General features: G+C 42.1%; 1 protein-coding gene across 2 annotated transcripts in view; it reads right to left on the reverse strand.

The window, feature by feature from the left end:
• RB195_019321 (uncharacterized protein) overlaps nucleotides 1-15,457 on the reverse strand; it is a gene marked incomplete at both ends in the record, with an annotated part of 54,520 nt that overhangs the window by 37,148 nt on the left and 1,915 nt on the right. Inside the window, 4 exons of one of the 2 annotated variants that reach the window (XM_064187122.1) lie at nucleotides 1,102-1,236; nucleotides 2,565-2,631; nucleotides 5,052-5,130; nucleotides 5,185-5,233. In XM_064187122.1, the coding sequence (XP_064043003.1) occupies nucleotides 1,102-1,236; nucleotides 2,565-2,631; nucleotides 5,052-5,130; nucleotides 5,185-5,233 (330 nt within the window). Of the gene's footprint in view, nucleotides 1-1,101; nucleotides 1,237-2,564; nucleotides 2,632-5,051; nucleotides 5,131-5,184; nucleotides 5,234-15,457 lie in introns of those variants that run through there. The other variant, XM_064187121.1, reaches the window with a different exon arrangement.

Consider the following 15,457-nt stretch of genomic DNA (forward strand, 5'->3'; position numbering starts at 1 on the left):
TCAATAGACAAATACTAGCACCTAAAATACAAAAATTGGGTTTCTATAGAAGTACCTCAAATCCACACAGTGTCGAGAGGTTCATTTAGCAGAGGTACTTCCATGATTTATATATTTGCGTTACTCTCGAGAATCGTCGCGCGGTCGCAGCGGTCCATTTGTCGCATCAAAGTTGAAGAATGCAAACTCTTCTTATTTGCAGCATTCGGCACTTTTTTTCGATACAGCTTGCACTTCCAGAAACTCGCAAGATCAATGACGTTGACATCCACCCATTGGGTTTTTCGGACAAGATAATAAGAAAGGAATCGCGATTTAGATCGCGAGAGAGTCCGACAACCTTCCAAGAAGCATCGGCTCGTTAGCGCCTAGCAACCGCAGAGGAAACGACTGGCGAAACAAACAACCAGAAAATGCCAGTGATCGAGAGATAAGCAACGTAGGGCTGAAAAGGAGCTACGGAGCATTGTTCATCACTACATATTTTAGATGAGATATTTGTTGAGGTAGAAATTTGTAAACTGGATCGCAGTAAAAAGTTGGAAGCAATTTTCACCAGAGCTGTTAACTTCTTAATTGCTTCTAATCACATGATGCAACTGAAACATTGAAAACCCGATGAAAAAATCAGTTTAGCAATTTCGCTCTGGAATCTATGCATGACTTTCGAAATAAAAACAGGTGAATTTTATTTCAGTTCACTGAAATCCCATAAATTCCAGTGATTATCTGGCAATCAAGATTAGACGAAAAAATGGAGAGCCAGATGTAGATATTGGGAAGGAATGACAACTATGATCCATAAAAGTGAATTGAATACTTTAAATTGCTGATTATATTCTCGTATCGTGTAAAAGCCCTCCTGATAACAGCAGAAACATTTCTGGCGTTTTCGAACTATGAACTCGAGCATTTTTTAAAATGGGTCTAGCAACTATTTTTGACTCTGCTTTTCTGGTTTTTTGTAGACTAAATGGGTGTTCCTGTGAAATTATAAAACGCCCGCCATTTCTCTGCGGGTAAGTCAGGTCTCGTTTATGAACTTAAGTTCATGATCGAGAAACTATGATAATGACAATGGTATAAGGCATGAAAACGCACCCGTGTTGAGGAGGTTGACGGTTGTTCGACGAGACGCCGTTCCTCGTCGTCAGCAGACGATGCGTTCGATGAACCTCCACCAAAAAACATCCGTCCTCGAAGCCAATCCATAACGGTGTTTGATAAGCAGTGTTCCTAGAAAGCAAAGTTGTGAGTGATACGAAGGACATTCTAGGGCGTAATGAACGAGAGACATGCGGAAGGACGACCTATTCCATTACATCAAATCGAAACGCGGACATTCACCAATAAATCACGAACTATGATAGCTCATTCGAGTACAGAGTGGAACCGCTGCCAGTTCCATACCATCAAAATGAGTGACACCCATCTAGGGATGGAAATGGGAATGGAAAAACTTCGTGTAGTGCATCGAAGCAGAACGACTAAGAAGCGAGATGATGCCATTCAGCTGCTAACAGTTAACAGCTCAACGTACTGCCAAGTACAGCTCTCTAGCGGAGCAATGAGTGAGTGACCATGCTCAGAATCACGAATACGACAACACCAGCGCTCATTTCGCACTTTTCACACGACGAGTAAGAATATGCTTTGCACAATGTGCTTGTAGGCCCGAGAAGAGGTGTAAAAATTCACTGGTCCTGAGTGCAAAATAAAACCCTATTTTTTTATCAAGAATATATTGTTTTTGCGAACCTCACCAGAACTTGGTAAAAAAGAACTACTGGGAGGGTCGAGAGAAGGAAAATGTTCGATTGGGTACATATAAGCAGTTTATGAATTGATTTTGGATAGAAGTGTGAATGTTCTTCAGATCGATATAATACTATATAATAATATATGATAGATCTTCGACGAGGGACGAGGATACACCAAGTTATTGGCAAAAATATGTCTTATGAAGGTATTCGCAGGTTAATAGAAAGAACTTCTCGTGAAGGGTTTCAGAAATTTTCAATGGTCAGTGGGCAGATTGGAGAACTGGAAGCGTTACTTGCTCCTGAATTCGATAGCAGTCAATTAACAAGTACAGAACGAGAACATGCAGTTGGTTAGGTCACCAAAGGGTGGTGGTTGGGAAAGCAGCAAGTACTAGTCGGTGGTGGCTAAGCAATCAAACTCAACTGCTCCATCACTCCGAGCCGGCGCGGCGGACTAACCCCAACGGGATCCAGCATTCTGACTACCATTGCGCCAATAAATCACACAAGAAGGGCTCTCGCTTCTCCTTCTTCTTCCTCTATTTCGGCAGAAGGAGGCAGTAAAAGGTGAATGACACAAGCGATTAACGGAGACCACGATAGAACGTCGCTGCTAATTCCTTGATGAAGTAACTGGCCTGAAAGGGCATGAAGAGGTGGCCGACATCTTTTTGAGTCAAAAAGAAGCTAACAACACTTTCAAAAGAATCAACTGAAAAAAACACAATGGAATCTTTAAGGGAAAAATTGGAAATTCGGAAGGCGTGACAAAAGGAGTTCAGAAATAAAAAAGAGCCTTACATCACTATAGCACTGGACTGCGGATACATAATAATTGTGAGCATAGCAAACTGATGAGGTCGAGCTCCTGGAGGATTTCTAATAATCACTGTCTTATTAGTAGTGGTTAGTGAAAGCTCAGTAATAATTAATTGAAACAAAATCCAACGATAGTTCACAAAAAAAAAGCAGATTTACAACGAGTTACACATAAGTTTTGCTAATCCATGAACAAGGCTGTACAAGATCTATCCAAATAGGTGCAATTCACGAATTCTTCCACTATACAATAGATTCTTTCTTCTTCAAAAGACTACCAAAAGAGAAAAGGAAAATCAACGAACTGTGAAGAATTTCGCACTCATCTCTAACATGGTGCTGACGTTCGCTCCCTTTTTCTTGAGAATTGAACTTTGAGAAAATGAAAGTTGCCCTCATGAAATATAAGTGACAACTAGAGGACGACTGTGATGGTGAAAAACAATCATTGGGGACGTACTACAGAAAGTAAAGGTTTTCTCTTTGAGAGATTCACAGTTGAAGAAAATATCCACTGAATACCACAGGAACAGTCGAAGTGAAACTGATGTTTCACACATTTGTTTTCTGGCCACATGAACGTGGGAAGGAGAACAATAGTAGCTTTAGTAGAGCAGAAAACATGCAGAAGTGTAACTCAACGATAGTACTACTGGGAACATCCGGATCGGAGTGGCATCGAAAGATTAAGAAGCGCCGTCATTGCACGCGCACGCAACTGACAACACGTTGGTTCCGAGGGAACAACTGTCAGAAATAGAAAACTGGTGGCGAGTGACACGGGTCACCTGATACCTCAACGAGTCATTAAAATACAGCTAGGGAACGTCGTTCTCTTAGTTCTTACACAAGTAACTCGTCAAGAAGATGCAGTAGGGAGGAGCACAAGGCTTCTATGGAATGCAGGAAAGAACTGGTGGGCTTCAATAACCAGCTGCGTGGAAAAATAGCAGAGATCTGCCAGTACAGCTCATGTTTGTTCCGAAAAGCTTCAAGTGCACTGACGATGGCTTCTGGATCGTCTTAAGGAAATCAAGGAGAGCACTCTATAACTGCCACTTGATGTAGGAGATCTTCCTCTTCTGTGAAACTCACTGGGAATAGAACATATAGACAATAGCATGTGGACCTGCTTTATTCTGCGTTAGTAGAGGAGAGGATAAAATACCTGCGGACAGGAAAAAAACATCTGATGAAACTTTTTAAATAATGTTAGTAGATAAAATCGTTATACTGACACTACGTATTGTTTGAAAAAGGATGACAGAGGCCGGAATTGCTACATCAGAAAAGGAATGAATAGTCGGTGATGACTAATTCTTTTAAAATCATGAGAAAGAAAATTATTTCTTCCAAAATTCCATTTTTTTTTGGAAAAATTCCATTTTATCTACCCTGGGCACTTGAAATTTAAACTGATAACTCTAGCTCCGCAAGAATTTGCAAGACAGAATACGTTATATAATGTGCTAATTTTTTCTTGCGCTACACCAGCATAGTAGTAACAAACGATAGGAGCTGGATACAAACCAGCTGCTGTTGCACCGAATATGCTCAACTGGTTCTACGTAAAGCATTGATTAATTAAATCGTTAATGAAAGTCCGAACTGCTGTTCCTGACATGGCGCACCCTTCATGGCAGAATACTGAACTTACCTCGGATCTTGGCAATTTCAAACCGTCTCACACGGAATGAACCTGCAGCTAAACTTTGCTGAAACCTCTTAAGAACGTAACGAAGATAAGGCTCAAAGATGGTTCGTCGGAGGTACACGAATGGAAGTCATTGCGTAAACGCAAAACACGTCCTACTACTAGGATTGATGTGCTCGCCCCTGTTCGCTTGTTAGAACTGTGTTGAACACACAAGAATGTATGACGTACACAATTCACGAAGAATGAAGCGTCAGAATTTGAGAAAAGAATGTAGGCTCAGTGAAACGAGAAACCAGCTGATACCCCAGCAATTCACGTGTTAAAGGATGAAATGTTTGGTGTCTGGGCGTTGGTCACCCTAACCGATATATCAAGCCAATGTGCCTTTCTTTCAATACAATTTGCCCCCAAGTTATCACGATGAGGTGAAAGGTAAAGCTGTCTTCCTGCGTCATTGCCAACAGAGACGTAGGGACTCCCGATTCCAGTCTTTCGTGAGTAATTCGTTGCAGTGGCATCGAAAAACGTCACTCATCTATATCATGTTTTCTTGACGAGCGCACAGTGATGGCAATTATCCCTTACTCAAAAGAACACAATCATAAAAAGTTCATCAAAGATGTACCGGTATTGAGCTGTATTTCAGACAACATGATAAAAACAGCAATCAGAAAAATCAGGAAAATTCATGGAACTTCCAAGATAAAAATCAGGCCAATAAAAAGCAAAAGTAAGATGTTGATTTTATTTGCTTGCAAATCCAGTTTGTTTCGACGCAAGCAAAGAAGACACTTGTGTCCTCTGGAACGCACGAAAAGCCAAGCTGCAGCGCAAAATCAGGGCAGGAACAAGTGAATGCTACTGCTGCTTGTTCTTGTCTGCGAACTGGTTCTAGGGCTCAACTTGACGATGAGTAATTACTTCAAGAGAACTAATATTCACTACCTTCACGATTTACAGGAAATCGTAACGGGAGACGTTCCTTCGAGAACATTACTGCCGGAAGCTGTGTTCCACGTCTTCCTTACTGTGGGAACCTCATAACGGTTCTAGTGCAGGTGCTTATATTTGCCGCTAAACATATTCAACCGTCTTTGTGAGAGAAGAATAAGAGCGTGCGTTGCGGCAGCGTCGCCTGGTAAGCCACTCGAACACACCCGATTATCCTGTATGCATAGAAAACTGTCAACCTCAGAAAATCATAGAAAAATAAAAAGATGACTCGGTAAAATCAACAGCTTTCGAAGGCTGAAACAAAATGTTTTACCACTTTCGCTCCACACTTTCAGGACACGTCAGATCTGTTTGTTTTTACACACCACGTGTGTACAGTATATGCTGCAGAAGCTGCTGAAGCCTCCCAGCCTAGAGAAGAGTAGAGCGATGGCACAAGAGCGAGGATTTTTCGCATTATGTTTTGGTTACACCTAACGGGATCACTGCGACGAACGTTACACAAGACTTTGATCGCAACGTGACTTCACGTTACTTTTAATTTTCGTTCAATTTTATTTGTTTTCTTTGTACAGTGTATTATTTTGAACATATACTATTGATTTTAATCCAAATGACGCAGTGAGAGAGTGCAGAAAATGTGACCTGTTCTTCTCGTATTTCCTAAAAACTAACCCATCACGGATAGGGCGAAACAGAACTGGGAGTAGAATTTTTGGGTTTACACCGTTTTTCTTTCTGTAATTTCAACCAAAGAAATGAGTATACGCTGCCCACCTATTGAACTGATTGTTATAAATTCGCTGAAAGAAGAAGTAAGCAAGTCAGTAACGAAACTAAAATAACGATACTAAGAAGATCAACAAAACGACAAAAACAATGCAATAAAGGTAATTTCTATCCAAGAGAAGGTGTCGCCAGGGACTGACAGCAAAGGAAATGTAGGGGGTCTCTTACTGCGGATGTAATCATACATGTAGAGCGATGAATGCAGTTCTTGAAAAGGGACAGAAATTCCAAGTAACACGGGAATGACGTCCTTGAAAATGAAAAAAACGCAGCAAAGGGTGATTCACTGACAGACACGCTCTCTATCAGGAACCGATACAGTATTATGTTGATGTATATCTAATCACGTGACTGTCGCCGTAGCATTGTGGTAATTGAAATAGTCAACAGATTCATGCTTAGAACGGTTTTCTGGCTGACAGAGAGGAGGATGTGGACATCGATTCCGATCAGAGCTCCATTCGTGATTAAATAGCTCCCGTAGAGAGATTCTGAGTTCAGATAGTGCAAAACAGTGAAGATGACCAACGCAAAGTGCAGATGGCACGCAGATGCAAGCACGAATAACGAATCTTCGCAGCGCACGTAGCTTGTTCCACATATGAGGATATCGCAGAAGCGGAGGTGTCGTCGAAAAAAGGACGAACTTTGCCCTTTCACCCTCTAACTGCGACTGAACAGCAAACAGAACGAAAATTACATAAAGGCGCATTGTGCTCGCGGATATTCAAAGGGAGCGGCTGAGGTTCAGCAGCGACATGTTTGTCTGCCGCTTGATCAAACACACACGCTCCAGATCGGCGCAGCTAGCGAGAAAAATCAGGAAACCAAATATTGAAACACCGCTTGACGTGGAAGAGGCAGGTCAGAGATTGACGTTTTCTGGAATTCCTGCAACGAAAGCCAAGGACTCTGAGTAGATCTCTAAACATCTTTCGATGTTAGTCATGCTTACAACCATCTGCGTTATGGGTGCATTAGCAACAACTTGGAAGAGGAGAATACATTGTGTGAGATGTACACTATTCGCCGAAATGATGTAATTACTGGCCGCCTGATCGAATCTTATTCAAATCTTGTTCTTTCTTTCTGTTTTTTGTTCGAAAATACCCTTCTCTTTGACGACAGCTGCAATTATTGCCGGAGAAAAGCAATTAATTTCTTGTTAGATTGGCACAAAACATCCACATTTCTGTCACACACTATTTGTTTAGCAAAGGGATATTCTTTTTCCTTTGACTGCAGAGCAGAGCAATCTACGATCATGAGAGTTCTGTTGTCTTCTTGGCAACCAAAGTCGCCTTCCTCAGTTCTTAGCAGGCTCATTACTGTTTGTCATTACTTCTCCAGAGCAAAATAGAAATTCATAGTTCGATATCTCAGTTACTCTTTAAGATCCTCCCACGATCTCTTTTTGCGACTTCGGCTCATTTCACAAAGACTCGACAAACGACTATTTCGAGAAACCACCCTCCAGAAATGATGATGAGACTACACACAAGGTCGCCAAGGTGCGGAAATTACGCTTTTATATCCAGAGACTGTACAGAGACTTGTGAAGGTATCTAGTCAGTACGATGTATCTAGTCAGTGTTTTTATTCCCAAATCTGGTGTTAGTTCATCGACCATAAAGTAATGAAAGGGAGAAAAGAGGTGAATGTTGTCTGAACTGTATTTCTTCTGCTTATGAAAAGAATAATACTACGTTTTGTAATATCATATCTACCAGTGATTGAGGAAGCAATACACAAGTAACAATAAGGAATATTAATAATAAGTAACTAAATAGATAATAAATACTTTTCATGTGATTATGTGTTTTCCATGTGAAACACACACAAATATACGACGTTGAATCGGAAGCAACCTCTATACTATACTCTTGTTTCCCAATCCCGAACAGAACCAAATTTAAACTATCACTCAGAAAGAAGAAAAGTCGACTTTCTCGTCTGAACTTTCTTCCCAACCAAAATCCATGCTTCAACCCTTTAAACAGAGCAAGATAAATACTGATGAGGTTCAAGAAATTCCCAGCATTTCTCACTTTCTTGCATTCGGTCTGCATTATTATGGATAGACCGCGCTTTTACAAATCTTGCGATGTTTTTTTTTTCGAGGAAATCGTGAGACGTTTTCATACATGAAAAACTGGAAAGGGATAAAGTGGTGCATTCGTGCACCACCCCAACATAAAACAACACTAAAATAGCTGAAGAAATAGATTTCCAGTTATAAAACCGTTTCTAAAATAAAATGGAAGAGCCGAGTAGTGCACCTCGCCCACAGGAAATATTACGGAAAAAGTGTGTGTGGTGGCTAGGTGCAGGCGCTAAATCATCAATAACACAAAGGATTACGACCGGCGTCTCTTCAGTTAGTGGAAATCCCATTTTAAAAAAATATCTAGTGAGTTCGATGCCTGAAAATTTCCTGACCGTCGGATGTAAACACATAGTATCTGCAGAAAGAATATCGTTTATTTAGTTTTTCTTGCGGTGCAGAGGGCCTAGCGTCTAACTTCCTAAACGATTCCCGAAGAGGCAATGGGGAATCACAAATACCCTAAATTCTTTCGGAGCAAAACCTTACCATACCATGTCTAATTTCTATGAGGTTGTGAATCGTAAACTTCTAAAGACGGTTTCGAGTTTTTGACAAAACAAAAACACGATTGAATTTTCTTGAATAGGCTACTGAAATAACTTTATCGACTCTCGTCCTCTCGCTCGAAGAAGTGGCAATATACGAAGGTGTTATAAGGTGCCTCGTGGGGAAATTCGACCGCAAAGGCCGTTTCCTGTGCTGTTTTCAGGATTGAATATGATCGTGCTCGGAACTCCAATCACACCTCTAACTCAATCTTTTCGTGAAGAGATCGCAACATCGTGAATTTCCTGATATGCTGCCTCCAGATAGAGCTTAAGATTTCAAATCTTGCTGAAGCAAAGGATTTTTAAACAACAAACAACTCCTTGTATTTCGCTGAATAGGTTCTTCGTAGAGGAACAAGCGAACTTTTTGGGAGCTATTCGAAATGGAATTCCAGCGATTAACCTTCTCCAGGGCGGGTGTGGCGCAGTCGGTTAGAGGTCCGTTGTAGCCACACGGTCGAGGGTAAGCCTTCCATCCCTCCGGGGTCGATAAATTGGTACCAGACTTGTCTGGAAGGATAAAACACTGACTTGATCATCGGCTGACCCCCGCAAGTCATTGTATAGGCCAACACGCGTTCCAAAACCTCAACGATTACGAATCCCAGTAAAACGCGTTGGCGCATCCCAAGTGGATTGATACGCCAGTGACTTTATCCTTTATTCTTTATCCTAACCTTCTCCAAGAAATCAGAAATGTAAGTGAAGGAAATTGAATTAGTGCCCTAATTTCCAACTATGAACTCCGTTTTATACATAGGACAGCTACACTACATCTATAAAGGTACAGCTCCGCACGGAAAAAAAGAATGGTGCTTGTTTCGCAAGTCTGCGCGGATGGATAAACGCGCTTAAAGGGATCACCCCACAAACATGGATTGGAACGGATTTCCGGTGGAGTATTCGGGGTCATAGATTATAGGGAGGAGAGTGCTTTCGTTCATTTCTTCCTAATTGGCGTAGAAAACGCCCCGGAAGATACGGCTTCGAGCGCTCCGGCGCACTATTTTCTACAAGAAGTTCGATTGGAGCGGGCCAGTCTTGTGCGGCGCCGCATCTTCCGGGCCGTTTTTTACGACAATTAGGAAGAAATGGACGGAATCACACTCATCTCCATAATCTACTATCCCGTATACGAATATTCCACCTGAAATCCGTACCACCTCAGATTCGTGGGGTGATGCCTTTAATCTTCCGGACGAGAAAAAGATAAAAGCAAATTAATATCCTTGAGGAGGTCTCTTAAACATATGAAGGGGTTTTTTGTGTTCATATACAAGACCCAAAAATGTTTTTTATCGAGACCAGGCAAAGTTAGACTTAAGTCGGGCTTACAATCGAGAAATTAAGGTAGCAAATGTTGCACTGCATATTTATTTGGACCGAGAAAATTTGCTCGCCAATCTCGACATTAAAGAGAACTGCAAGGACATATATTTTTCTCGCGCAATTAGAAAATCTCATTTTTGAGCGGTCTCAGTCACGTGGACCCAATATACACTCTGAACCAAAGGATACGGTTGTCAACTGCAGCACATACGGATCCGTTTTTAAAGACAAACCAAGATGAGCAAGTTTGAAAATTTGTAACTTAATGCAGTGCTAGCGAATTAGTTATTGTAATTCCAGAAAAAGGAGATTTGCTCTACGCTTAGACTTGCAATAAGGTCAATTATCAAGTAAAACAATCATTAACTCAGTCAAAAAGCAGGAGTTGGAAAGAAGTAAAAAATTGAACTTTGCCGGGCCACAAACGGTTGAAATGTCCAATAAACATGATTTTTCCATTAAAAAAAACCTTGGGATAAAGTCAGAACGTACAGCTCGTCACATGGTAACGGTAAAATTTTGGCTCAGCTCTTCTGCAACAGTTGTCATTCAGGTTCCTTGCGAATTTATGATCGATGGAACATTTCCATGATGATGAAGAAGAAGAAGAAGAAAGACAGTAAGCAGTGGAACCCAAGCTGCTTCCGTAAAAAACAAAAGCGATAACCTGAAGACGTGGAAAACAGCACGATAAGAGTGTGTCTGTTTACCGAGTCATTGCCGCCCACTCTTAGCGCCGGCGTCGTCGTCTGATCCCATGATTCAATCAATAGCAGTGAGAGACGAAAAAGACAAAACGGCTATCAATAGTTATCACTTCCTCGATCATCCAAGATGTGAACCGATTCTGAGCACAAGCAATGCGCCAATCATTCATGATCCGCGAACAGACGGACGCGATTTGCTCGTCTACGGGGCACACAGGCAAGGACTGCCTCGTCCTACGAAGTGCACCCAAAGTGCATGCAGAGATTTTCTGACGTCTGTCGACGGAACAAACAAACCATTCGACAGCATAGAACGAAACCAGAATGGTTCTTTTCTGACACCGAGTGAAACCAACATTAATGGAAACCATATCGGAAGAAATGCAGACATTCCTGTGAAAAAGGAATGTTATTCTGACTCCAGAGATTGAGATTGTGAGAGGGGCAGACTGGGGACTATCTGCCCATTTGAAGTATTTAGATGATCCGTCTTGATCGTAACCATTCGTTACTTCTCCTTGCTATCGTCGTTGAAGAATATTGCAAGTTTCGTGAAAGACGCTGATCCAGATCTAGGTCCTTGAATCCTATCTAGCTTGAACGCTCAGCTAGTCCGTCAGCGCGAACACATCAGTCAATCTCGTTGACGGTCTCTCTCGAGGGACGTTACGCACCCCTTAGGATTCATTTTAGCGTTCTTTCAGCCCACAGATCCTCGATCCTTCTTATAATATGGGCCTAATCAGCCAACTGGAAGGTGGTTTTTACATCTATACATCAAAATACAGGATTTAGTGGATCAGTTAGAAATGAAACCTGAAAAACGGCAAATATGCGCAGCACGGATCGGCAGCGAACGAAATCTGCCGATCCCCTGTTTTCGATTTTCGCTTGCGTACAATTGGAAAGCAATCGGTCGGGCCTGCGTTATAATAATTCTACCCGTATCCAACCAGATGACAATCTCTGGATGGTTTCAGCACTGCCGCCTTTCCCATATAAAGTGGGTTGCGGTTGGTCGTAACTCATAGGCACGCAAAAACGAGCGAGGATGAGTCATTTCTTCCGATCGATACGATGTGCAGTTTTTCTTTCAGTGATGCTCAAATAATATGATTCAGATATCTGAAGCAGGAAAAAACGGGGAAGATTGTGCCCAGACAGATAATTCATCGGTATCGTTCGTTTTCAGATGAGGACTCCAAGTAGGAGTCGTCCGTTTAATTCTCATGCCTATCCCAGTGCCATTCTAATCTTCATTCTTACCACTCCACTTTGAAGTTCTATTTTTTTGGTCTCCACGACATGGTCTTTAGGTCAGACACGCTCAATTAAAACACTACATAGCACTCTCTTTTTGTCAGCTGCGAATAAGAATAAGACGGCAGACATTCTGTTTCTACGATGCGACACTAGAGATATCTTGTGCAGCATATAGGATTCGTGTGCAATCCAAACAAAGCAGCGCTGCAAAGACAGTCCTCTATGAACGGTAGAAAACCTCGGCCATTGCATGTAACCGCTTACGCGATATTGCACCAGAAATCTACCTAATCTGCAGTCGGGTTAAGACGCCCTGACGTATGTTCCACTTGCGCAAACATCTGCGATGGGACCTCTCTTAAACTTCGCTAGCTCTAATCGGGTTGCGGGACTGAGTTAGGATCATTCTCTACCGCATTATTACAGAACCGCTAGTGCTAGTGCACCACAACTCAGGTGACGTTGGTGGTCGTTTTAGCCCCACTATGAGAAACCTTTCACCTCGGTCCTAGGGTTTCTGTTGATTTTATATATAAATATATGGATATAAATAAATTAATTAATAAACAAATTTATATAGTCGCAAACGGCAGCGATGGGTGGTGCTAGTAGAGAACCACGATCCTAACCACTACTCTTCCACTTTAAGCGCAACCTCTTATGCAATGGCACCGTGGTTCATTTTCATCATCAAAACAAAATGAACCACGGTGCCATTGCATCACCGGTTGCTCTTGAAGTGGGGCGGAGAAGAGTAGTGGTTAGAATCGTGGCAAAGACTACACTTAGAATCGGGCCAAAACGACCCGGCTTGTGGTGCAATTGCGTAAGTGATGCAGTGGGACCATCGCTCCATTAAACATTCGATTAGATCTTGGGATGGTCTCACCCATAAGTCACATCGTTTTGACCCAACTACAGACCAGACATAGTTCTTTCTGGAAGGTCTGGAAGTGCCACAACAAGCAAACATTAAAAATATGAATACGACAGCATGGCGTTCGCATGATAAGCCCACACCAACCATAAAATGCGAATCTTTCATCGTCATGCTTTCGGATGTTTCTGCGCATGAATAAATGACCCAAACAAAAAAAGTAAGTAAGAAGTACTACGTCATCGCATCGTAGTTTAGTGCTGCATTAATTGTGATCACCCTAGGCAAGTTCGGGTACGTGTAAAACAGGGATTTCCTGATGTTTTCTTTCCACTTCATCTTCACAATACAAGTAGTAAAAGTGCACGTCCTGACAACCTTGAATATACAATTTGAACACATTCGGGTAAGTACTGTAGCTAAGCAAATATGTTTAGCGGATTGAGCGTCCGACCAGGCATCTTCCGCTAAAAATATGAACGGATGAATTCTTACGGAAATTGGTAGAAATATTGTTTGCTTGGGTCGAAAAAAGTGTGCGGACAAAACCTAAAAATCACGTGTTCGCATCAACTACTCAACAAAACGAAATCAGGAGGATGAGGGAAACATGTGGATCGACAGCGGACACCTCACTGAGTATCGCGAATGCATACGAACACTTCCACACAGTCCTTTCAAAACGACTTGATTCGTGTTACAACAGAATGTAAGCGGTTGCGCCCGAAGCAAAGCAATTTTCTACCGCGTTGGGAATCTGCCCCGGCGTCTGTGGTGGGTCGGACGAGGGTTCCGCCGCGCAAACGTCTACTGTACGTCAGCCGGCGACACAACCAGGCGCTGAGTAGAAATCGGGGGAAATTTGAACGATCTGTGATGGCATTGGTGGTGTTCTCGTTTTTTCGTTTTAAAACAGAAGTATATAATAGCAACAAGTACAACTTGGCAAGGTTTTCTTCTTCCAGTATCTTTTCCCACCACGTATGGCTGGAGGACACTTCGTGATTCTGAAGGTTTGCTCTCCTTATGTACTGATCTCGATCAACTCACATCTTTCTATCGACTTAACTTTTTTGTCACTCATTAACTGACACTAACGGTTGAAGTTTAGTTGAGTGAAGTGAAGTTGAAGGGGAGAGGCGGGCACTCAACCATGCTCCTATTTTTGGAAGCTCTATCTTCCTTTTTTCTTTTAGTAGATTTAGTCTACATGCCATGGTTCCTCCAGCATTATTTTCCAAGTTTTAGGGATCCAACTAGCTCAGTTACTCTCTTCCAGAAATAAGAGCGCAGTTGAGTTGCCCACCAACTACACTTTATCAAAGCTATCTCTTACTCTTTTATATGACAGCTGCAACAGAATTTATAAGTTGTACACGTTTATAAATTTTTGAATTCCGTACTTTAGTCCCAATTTCTCCTTCTTTTATCTTTCCATATCCTTACTATTCATGTTGTGTCTTCCATTTTTGCCTGTTATCGTTTGGATGTTTTTTTTTTCTCGGCGTTCAATTATGGCTTGATCAGCAATCCATAAGTGAGCTCCGAGAAGCATTCATACTGTTGTTTTGTGTTTTTTGTGCTTGTTGTTTACTCCGTACCTTGGCATTCAAATAAAACTAGATTTGTAGTGCATGTAAAATTCGCGTGCGCATTCGTTGAAAAGATTGATAAATCAACGAATTGTCATACATATTTGATATGACATTTCATTCATCGTGTTAAAAGGATGACGTGTACGCCATCACAGCTATACGTGCACCATTTACTGTAAGGGCAATGCACTTGAATAACATCTTAGGTGAGGATCAGTTTCAGGGGAAAAGAAAATCCACAAAATATACCAATCATTACATGGCATGACATTGGGGGAGGAACAACATATATCAGCCTGATTGTTAGCTTCTCCCATGGCCTTGCTTGTAATAAACGCAATTGGGCATTTGTGTGTCAAAGCGACATCAAGTTCACTGCAGCTACGTAAACGGCTGCGCTCGAGGCGACACAGTTAAAGGCATCACCCCACGAATCTGGTGTGGTACAGGTTTCAAGTGAGTTATGCCTATACGGAGTCGTAGATTGTGGGAAGAGGGTGACTCCGTCCATTTCTTCCTAATTTCCGTTCAAAAAAAACGGCCCGGAAGATGCGGCGCGTGCACAAGGCTGGCGCGCTACAATAGAACTCGATGTGGAAAATAGCGCCCCGGGACGCTGGAAGCCGCATCATACGGGGCATTTTTTACGGCGATTAGGAAGAAATAGGCGGGATCCCACTCGTTTCTGCAATCTACGATCCCGTATAGTTTTTGACCATCGGAAACTCATATCACGTCAGATTCGTAGGGTGATGCCTTTAAGCCAGTCATTTGGATCGAGGTGGGACCATCGCGAGCTGCAACGAAGAGTGGTGCTAGAAATGGTCCTCTTTCGATTCTAACCGCTTCTTTTTACCCCAACATTTCACAAGAGTAGCAACCTACGCAACTGCATCGAGCATAATGTCGTTTTGACGTGACTATATATAACTTGTATATAGATGTATGGTGTATGGTGTAGTGTAGCGGTTAGAGGTTCCACATAGGATGTTCGAATCCTCCCTAGTGGTCATTAACTCTTTCATCCCTCCGGGGTCGAAACTTGGTAC

Source organism: Necator americanus, chromosome II (genome assembly GCF_031761385.1).
Source record: "Necator americanus strain Aroian chromosome II, whole genome shotgun sequence".
In the NCBI taxonomy this organism is placed as follows: Eukaryota; Metazoa; Nematoda; class Chromadorea; order Rhabditida; family Ancylostomatidae; genus Necator; species Necator americanus.